Below are 9711 nucleotides of genomic sequence, written 5' to 3' on the forward strand. Positions count from 1 at the left end.
CCTGCCTCTGCCTCCCGAGTGCTGGGATTAAAGGCGTGCGCTACCACCGCCCGGCTAAAATATAGTTTCTTAATAAAAGGAGTTAGGTGTACCTGAGCCTTCTGAATTGCAGGTGAGTGCTTTCATTTTCCCAATTGCCTCTTTCCTGGCCTCCAAACAGTCCCCTGGTATGTCTCTGTAGATACTGAAAGACGATCATCCCACCATTAGTACAGTAGCCTTGGAAAGCTAGTTTTACTCAGTAGGTAAAGACACTTGCTGCCAAGATTGATGACCTGAGTTTGATTCTTGGAACCCGCTGGTGGAAAGAGAACTGACTCTCCAAAGTTGCCCTCTGACACCACACATGCTTCATGGCACATGTGAGTGTGAAAACGTTGGTCTAGGATAATCATAGCCTTCTATCCAGAGACACCATTATTAGAATTTGATTTGGAAGGTGATACTATGTATGCTTAGGCTCTATGAACTGAAATATCACTTGGTCCATTTTGATCTGTCAGGTGAAAGTGCTGTTTTCATATTCCTATTATTTTTATTTCAAGTCATTCATGGTAAGCACTTAATGAGTTTAATTCTGGAATTGAAAGAGGAGAAGTCAAGCTGGTCATGATGGCTCAAGCTGTGATCTTGGCACTTAGGAGAAAATGGTAGGAGATCCTCGAGTTTGAAGCCAGCCTGGGATACATATTAAATACAGACTAACCTAGGCAACCAAAGGAGACCCAGTCTTACAACAAGTACACAAAACTCCAAAATAAAAAGAATTCCTCAAACAATTAGAGTTCAAAATCAGCTTGTAATAAGGTAAATTTTAGAAGTATATTGGCTTATGTTTTCTTCCAAGTCCAAATGTGAAAATAAAAATTGCTACCTTCTAAGTTTTGCTTGTTTTTTTTTTAATTAGGAGTAATAAAAAATGCTATTGCTGGGATTTTACTAGTAGCTCAACTGGAGCTACTGTCTACCTCCAGTAGTTAGGAAGGAACATACTGTCCTCCTGGTGAGACAGTACAACTCATTAGTAAGACCAGCAGCTTGGCATGCTGAGCTAAAAGAAGCTAGATGTGGCTCCTCTCTTAGGGTAAAAGTCCTCATTCAGATGCTACAGTGCTGGGAAAGTTTTAAATGGTGAAAAGAAGTACTTAAGGGATTATGCCTTAAAAAAAAAACTTTTTACTCATTTTAAAAGTATAAAATGTAAAAATCATATAAGCACAGATATATGCATTTTATATAATGCAGACTTCCAAAATAAGAAAAGATTTACTTGCTTTTTCTTTTTAAAAATTTTGTTTTAGTCTTCCTGTCTGAAACAGTGATAATAAAAGGATTAAAGTGAGAGATCAGCAAGTCAATGATAATAGACAGATGTTTCAAGAAGAAAACATGGAGTGGGTTGGCCAGGGTGAAGGGTTAAATGCAGCATCCTATCTGCCTTTCTGGTATACAGCTGGAGGACAATCCGTCCTAATGGGGAGATGGAGGAAGGGGCATTGGTTCCAAAAAGCAGATTTCAGAGGTCGTGGTCTTAGCTAGAGAGAATGTTTTGTGTTTTACTTTTAACTGTTAGTTTCAAAGAGTCACGGAAACAATGGATGTAAAGGTCATAAATTTCCAGCACCTTTCATTGTTTAAAGAATTTTCCTGATGCTGATGAAAAGGAGCCTATTCTTTAATATTCCTAGAGTACTTGAGCAGAAGTAGCATGAGCAGCAGGTCAAGATAAGGGGCTTGAGGAGCCTGTCTTAAAGTTGACAGGACATCTATTACATGTGATCGTCTCATGATTACAAGAATGCTAAACTTAGTTTGACTCTTCCCTTAGAGGGATAAAAATTAATCCCTTTTTATTTCAGTACTGAAATTGATTTAGGAAACATTTCAGAACGGTAAAGGGAGGTAAGGAGAGTAAGGTTGGAATCAGAAAGCCATTCTTTGGAGGTTTTTGAAGCATTCAGTGTGTTATTGGTATAATACAAGCTGAACAGAAACAGCATTCTTAGTGGTACATTTGAAACATTGCTTGAAACATACATGTACGTATAAAGATACACATACACACTTTTTTGACAGGGAGCTAGTCATAAAAGTCCATCATACATGTCTTTAGATGTTTGAGTAGGGTTAGAATGTTAGCTTGATGAAAGTATGTATATGTGGGAATAGAATAGATGTTACCCATATGTAGAATATCTGCATATTTGCACTAGTAATAGTCAAAATAAAGAATCATCTTTCCATGCCCATCAGCGATAAATAGAGAAAATGTGTTATATGTTTACTGGGTTTTATTCATCCACAAGGAAAAATAATAGTCATTTGAAAAGAAATGCATTGTCCTGGAGCTCGTACTAAAGGAAATAAAGCAGACTCACTGACAGTCATTTCATGCTTTCGCTCACTCAGAATCTAGGTTTAGCAGTGCGCATGTCGGGCAGGTGTGGAAGTGGGACAGGGAGTCTGGAAGGAGGGTGGGGCGATAGCGAGGAATGGAGTCTGGAAGGAGGGTGGGGCGATAGCGAGGAATGGAGTCTGGAAGGAGGATGGGGCGATAGCGAGGAATGGAGTAAACAGAGCGCAAAGATACACATGTGTATTATTTACTTTTCTCATTGCTTTCACAAAATACCTGGCAAAAACAAGATTTAAGGAAGGAACAGTTTGTTGTGGCTCATAATTTGAGGATACAGTCGGTTTCCTTAACTTCCTGTTAACTTAGGGAAGTTAAGGTAGGTGTGCGAGATGGCTGGCTGTGCTGTGTCTCTTAACAGACAGAAAGAATGTTGTCTTCCTTTTTACTTAGTCTGATACCCAGACCAACTGTCGGGAATGTCTTTTCAGAATGCCATTAGGTTTGTTTCCTGTGTTATTCTGAATATGTAAGATTAACCATCACAGCATCTATGAAACATCAGAATGAAGCCCATTATTTTGTATCCCAACTGTAAATAGCAAATATGTTTCTAGTAGAATGTTTGGGAATAATCTTACCTTTGTTGGAAATATCAAACCCATTATTGAAATCAGGTGGGCTACTACCTACCTTTCAAAGCAGGCTAAAAGAAGGGGCTAAAAGTTAAATACTTTATTATAATTTGTTCAGAACCGTGATGGCATTTTAAGGAGAGCCAGACTTTTTGAGACTCTGATTAAAGCAGTGGAACTTCTCTTTTGAAAAACATACCAGTGAAAAATGCAACCATTGTCACAGGAAAATATACCTGTACCAAGTCTTCAAAGGAATTTGTCAGAGCGCTCATGGTCCAAAAGATAAGAAATGTGTATCTTTTGTTGTAAAGGTTGGAGGAGCTAATGAAATGTGCCCCTGAATCTCAGATGGGGGACAGTAGTGGGAGGATTTGCTAAATCCTGAATCCACTCACTTAGAACTGTGACTTACAAAAGGGTTTCAGGGCACATTGAATTAAAGGCACAGCTACTACTTACTTGAAGTAGACAAGGATTAGAGAAGGCAATTGTGTTTCCATAGCTTTAGCTTCTTAATAGGCCGTATTTTAAGAGTGTAATGGCAATGTAGTAGAATCAGTACCAGCATATACAACTATAACCTGTGTGTCACAAAGCTTTAGAAAATGACAGTTTCCTAACCCACTTGGCAGAAATTGCTCCTTCCTTGTGACCACCACGTATTGAGGAGTAAGTGTTACAGTACCCTGTTGCTGAAACTAGGTCTCAGGGTCAGGAGTTCCTATTCTTTGCCTCTTCCCTTTTCCTTGTTTTGAAATAGCTGAAAAGTATGATTTAAATAAATGAACCAGGCAGGAAAGAGCAAACCCACTGTTTATTTAAACTTTTCTTTGAAAGTGACAGAGGTGAACTTAGAGATTGAAGGAACAGCGCACATTCTGGCGTCTGCTGGCTCTGTTTAGGGGTGGAAGGCAGGAAGAAGGGGGCATTGCAGGTAATCATTTCATTACTTGAGCCCACCTCTCTTTATTAGCGCTCTAGTTTGTTTGGGTTTTTAAGTTGTTTTGAGACAGTTTTCCAGGCTGACCTGAGGTTATATTTGTTTGCCTCTGAGAGCTGGTGTCACAGCAGACACCACCACACTCAGGTTTATGTTTTTTCTTCAGTAAATGAATAACATATTAATACATAAGCACTTAAGCTGTTGAGTTATAAAACTGGACACTAATGCAAAGCATTGTAAACCATGAGATAGCTGTACTGAATCCTGACTGCTTTACTTAGAGTGTCTTCTCCATTTTAGGACACTTGGTGGGGTTCCCACTCAGTCTTCTCTTCCTCTTGAAGCAACTTCGTCACAAATCATCTGCCCAGATGGAATAACTTCAGCAAACTTTTACCCTGAAACATGGGTTTATATGCATCCATCTCAGGACTTCATCCAAGTGCCTGTTTCTGCAGAGGATAAAAGTTACCGAATCATTTACAACCTTTTTCATAAGACTGTACCTGAATTTAAATACAGAATTTTACAAATATTGAGAGTCCAAAACCAGTTTCTTTGGGAGAAATATAAGAGGTGAGTCAGAGATGGGAAAAATTTAAGAGAGCATTTCTTAATATAGCAATTGTTAAGTATAGAACACAATAAACCTTTGTGTAGTGCAATATTTAATAAATATTTTATTTATATAAAATAATATTCATATTTTCCCATATAGGCACACATTCATAATATACCTATAATAAACTATAGTATGATTTTTTGGCATTTTGTTTTCATAGCTAGTTTACTGTATCCTTATCCTTAAAAACTATAAATTATTCAAAATTTGAATTGTTTATTATTATAATCTACATGCCCTTTTCTAAATGCCTGTTTACTTTTTGCATTAGGAAAAAAGAATATATGAACAGAAAAATGTTTGGCCGTGACCGAATAATAAATGAGAGACACTTATTTCACGGAACATCCCAGGATGTGGTGGATGGGATCTGCAAGCACAACTTTGACCCTCGCGTCTGTGGAAAGCATGCTACAATGTTTGGACAAGGCAGTTATTTTGCAAAGAAGGCAAGCTACTCTCATAACTTTTCTAAGAAATCCTCCAAAGGAGTCCACTTCATGTTTTTGGCCAAAGTGTTGACTGGCAGGTATACGATGGGCAGTCATGGCATGAGAAGGCCCCCTCCAGTCAATCCTGGCAGTGTCACCAGTGACTTGTATGACTCTTGTGTGGATAATTTCTTTGAGCCTCAGATTTTTGTCATTTTTAATGATGACCAGAGTTACCCTTATTTTGTTATCCAATATGAAGAAGTCAGTAACACTGTTTCCATCTGAAGACCTTGGTACTACTAAGTTATTGGATATGAACTCACTGTTTCCATCTGAAAGCCTTGGTACTACTAAGTTATTGGATATAAACTCAAGTTCAGCGTTTGTAGCAGGCTTGGGTGGGGCTGGGTGGGAAACAGCATTGAACAGAAGCAGCATTCTTTTCAGGCCCAATTTCTTAAGTGCTAGAAAGTAATTTTTAAAAGAAACAGTGGGTTTTTAAATGACTGCTCACTATTTAATTATTTACTAATTGCTAGTGTACTGGTGTGGAGAAGAGTAAAGAGTGCATTCACACTTGTACATGTAGGTAGCAGTGTTAGCAGTGTTCAGAGACAAAAGCAAAGACAACTGACTGGCCTTTGAAATGTTGCTTGGGGCTGGCAGAAGTTTGGTCAAAACAAGTAGAGGCTGTGAGCAAAGTGAAGATTCTGTGTACTTAACAGATAAAACCAATGGGAACTGACACTACCGTGCTTATTACCTCCCAAAGCATCGTGTGTTATACCTCGGGGAGAATAAACTCACGTACTCCTGGTAGGCAGGAACAGTTTTTCATTAGGTGTCCAGGGCTGAAATACGTCACCCACTCAGAAACCTCCAGAATTTTCCTGAGAGTTCAGGGTCTGTTTGGAGGAAGTAAAATAATAACAATAAAAGCACCATTTGAAAAAATTGTCACCAGCAAAATTTCCATTAATTAGTTGTGGGTTGTGATACATGTGTTAAAATTCAGCCATGGAAAACTCAGTCTCTTCCATTGTTGCCCACTTTAGTTTCAAAGTTGGACAGCTATGTTGGTGAAAGCCAGTCTTGAGGGTTAAAAGTACTTCTTTTTGGTTCCAAGCCTACCCCTGGGAGGGCATTAGACAGAAGACATCCACATCCAAAGCGAAAAGGTTGCTTACTGTGCTTTGCACAAAGCAGATTCTTAGCCTTATCTGCTGAGTTGAATTGTTAGAGACAGCAAGCCCACCCATGTACCTGCTTTGCCAGATGCACTGGATTTCTTGGCTGACTCTGTACCTTACACTACTTATTTTAATAGAAACACAAACTTGGAAATTGTGCCACTGGCCCAGCAAGAGCGTTGTTGGGGGAATGTGCTGCAGAGGTAGTACTTGTAAGCAAAGCAAAACCTGAATGACTGAAGTGAAAGTGCTTGTTCATGAAATCATTTGCCACAGAAGTCCTTCAGATACCAAGCTCTCCTTGTATGTCTGTGGCTGTCTCATTTACCCAAACTTTACAGGAGCTTCTCTGTTATTTAAAGCGAGATAAAGCTGTACATGTCTCAGTGAAGCGGTCTGTTTAAGCACTTGCCAGGGCTTCCACACAACTATTTATTTTGCCCTAGTTGATCCTGCTGTTTGCTGCCATTGGCAGGAAGAAAAGGGCAACCATTTCAGTCATTCATTCGATTATAACTTGTGAACCAGTGATCCCCAGTCGTTTTCAAGTTAAGACATGTTACCATTGCTTGTTTGATTTTATGGAACTTGTTCCTTTTTTCTCTTTAAAAGAAACAAAAGCTTTATGACATATTTATTTTTTTAATAAAACTAAGAAAAAATAAAAGTTAATTCTTTAAAACTTCTGCTTTGTTCCATTTCCATATAAAATAACGAGTCACTAAATAGTTAACCATCTGTAAATGTTGAGCAGTTGCTTGATTGGCTGGGTGAGTGGGTTACTGTGGTGTTAGACTAACGGTGGAATCTGAAGAGACCTGTTGAGAACATGCTGCTTATCAACTCTTGTGCTTGGGAACTGAAGAAAGCATATTGCCTAGTTGTCAACTGTAGGTCACAAGAAAAGAATGAGTATTTTCATTTGCAGATGTGTATTTGGGGCAAGGGGCAAGTTTTATGTCAGCAATATCTACAAGGAAAACACGAGCTAGTTTGAACGTGCCACTTTTAACTGTATGAAGAAACTATAAAAAGGAATCGTAAACTCAAGATTTCAGTCTAATTAAATGCCCCTGCGATAATGACTTTTGTAGCAGAATATTTGTTTATACTGTAAAGATGTCTCTGCCTAAGACTCCTTCTGATTGGTTTAATAAAGAGCTGAATGGCCAACAGCTAGGCAGGACTTCCAGGCAGGGACAGAAAACTGGACATAAGAGCAAGGAAGTCAGGACCGAGAGGGGTTGGTGCACCAACTGAGGCAGTGTGTCTGTTCTAATGGGAGCTCACCAAATCCAGCTGGACCGGGTCTGAATGAGCATGTGATCAAACCAGACTCTCTGATTGTGGCTGACAATGGGGGCTGACTTAGAAGCCATTGATAAAGGCACTGGGACTTGTTTTTATGGCATGTTCTGGCTTTTTGGGACCTTAGTCTATATGGATGCACAGCTCCCTAAGCCTGGATGTAGGGGAGAGGGCCTTGGACTTCCCATAGGGCAGGGTTCCCGGCCCTCTCTCTACCAGGGCAGGAGAGGGCAGAGGGGGTGTTGGGGAGCGGGAGGGAATTGGGAGGAGGGAAGGAAGTGTAAATAATTGAATGCAAAAATAAAAATTAAAAAAAAAAACTGGAGATGAAGCTAGGTGTACGAGAGAGATGCCAACAAGGCACGAGATACAGAGGAAGTCAGACCTACGTAATGAAAGAAAGGTGAAATGCCACGAGGCAGAGCAGAGAGGAACGTGAGTGGGGTAGATTGTAAGAACTAGAGGCTTAAGCTAAGGCCAAGGTTTCATAATTGATAATAAGTCTGCTGTTGTTTGGGACTGGCGACAGAAAAGAAAGTCTAACTACAGACTTTTAAATTCCTATAGTAAATGTTTTTATTGTTCTGAATTACATATATATATAGAGAGAGAGACAGAGACAGAGAGTCAGTCTAAATTTTGTAATGGCTCTATGGGCTTGAAACATACTAAAAGGCATTTAGTGGCTTTCTTCCTACCAGCACAACTATAATTTATATACCATTTCATTTAAAATATGGTTGAAACATCTAAGAAGTGAGTCCACAGCCTCCTTGAGATATTTCAGTGTTGCATAGTCCTATACTAGGTAAGGTGTTTCTTTTTTCTGTTTCTGAGACAAGGTCACTAGCCCTGGCTGTCCTAGAACTCCAAGCCTCTTTTTTACCTTTTGAGACTGAGTCTCAATAGTTGTCCAGTGTGACCTTGAATTTTGGATTCTCTGGCCTTAGCTTCCCTAGTGGCTAGGACTATAAGCCTGAACCATAAATTTTGTCTGGAAAGCTTTTTCAAAAGATTAAATAATAGAAATAGCCTTAGAATTTTTGTAAACTTCTGTGTAAATAACTGATACCATTTCCTTATCAACTTAAAAACTGGATAGTTAAGTTTTTCTTTTTTTCTTTTTCGAGACAGGGTTTCTCTGTGGCTTTGGAAAAATAGTATTGAGTCTTCGAAAACAGCCTTGTCCAGCCTGCTTACTGATTTCTGTTCTCTCGCAGGCAAATTAATGAAGCAGAATGAAGTTCCAATAGCTTTTAGCCTTTCTGTACTTCATATTAATTACTAGGTTTATAAGTGCAATTAAGTGACGTCAGGAAACTCTGAAATTCTGTCATATTTAAAATGGTTGGGTTTAGCACATATTTGGGAAATATTGCTGACAAACACTTCAGAATTGTCACCTGACAGTTCTGGGTAGGAGTAAGTCTTCCAAAAGATACTCCAGGAATGGACTAAGCCATAAAGTAAGGCAGACTAACAGTGCAGACAAAACCTGTCAGTGATGGGTCTTGAGGGCTAACTAAGAGCACGCTAAAAAGGGTAAAAGCGAGCATTGTTACATTTCAACTTTACTCTGATTAGTGGGTTCCTGTATGCTACTATAGTTAAAATTAGGCTGGGAATTACTGGGCTAGACCTTCTACTTCGTGTTTAAATAACTTATTTGTAGATCCCTGTTTCCTTAACTCTGTGCAATCTAAAAAAATCCCTTGAATTAGTCACCTTACTGGCTCAACTAAGTAAGGTGTTCAAAAGCCTCTAAACCCCTCGAATGCTTTCCATGTCTTGGGTGCCAAATTGTTTGGTGGGTCTGGGGTTAGGTACAGCAGAACTGCACTTGGAACAGCTCCCCAGGTCATTGGGTACTGCATTTAACTGCTGAGTGCTAGGCGTACCGTACTCCAAGCAGGTGATGCTCGATGGCATGCTAACGGTCACACACAGTGAAATTTGCACTTCTGTATAATCATTAGTTTGCACATTTTTTGAGCATTACTGATGGATTTTTGACAAAAGTCAGCCCCACTTGAAGGTTGTAGAGTTTGTTTTTATGGTGCTGTGGAGCAAACAAACCCAGAGCCATGTGCACGCTAGAGAAATGCTGTACTACTGAGCCATAGCCCCAAACCCACATTGCAATAGTATTTCGCTCAAGGGCTTAAGCTGTACTTTCTTTTTTATTTTTATTTTTTTTTATTTTTTATTTTTTTTTTTATTTTT

At 39.2% G+C, this 9711-nt stretch overlaps 1 protein-coding gene across 2 annotated transcripts in view; it reads left to right on the forward strand.

Moving 5' to 3' along the window:
• Tiparp (TCDD inducible poly(ADP-ribose) polymerase) overlaps window positions 1-6804 on the forward strand; it is a 28161-nt gene extending 21357 nt beyond the window's left edge. Inside the window, exons 5-6 of one of the 2 annotated variants that reach the window (XM_005344066.3) lie at window positions 4235-4510; window positions 4828-6804. In XM_005344066.3, coding sequence (XP_005344123.1) covers window positions 4235-4510; window positions 4828-5275 — 724 coding nt within the window. In that variant the 3' untranslated portion in view covers window positions 5276-6804. The remainder of the gene's footprint in view (window positions 1-4234; window positions 4511-4827) is intronic. The other variant, XM_026782299.1, reaches the window with a different exon arrangement.
• Window positions 6805-9711: the final 2907 nt, after the last annotated feature.

This window comes from Microtus ochrogaster, chromosome 1 (genome assembly GCF_000317375.1).
Source record: "Microtus ochrogaster isolate Prairie Vole_2 chromosome 1, MicOch1.0, whole genome shotgun sequence".
Taxonomy (NCBI): Eukaryota; Metazoa; Chordata; class Mammalia; order Rodentia; family Cricetidae; genus Microtus; species Microtus ochrogaster.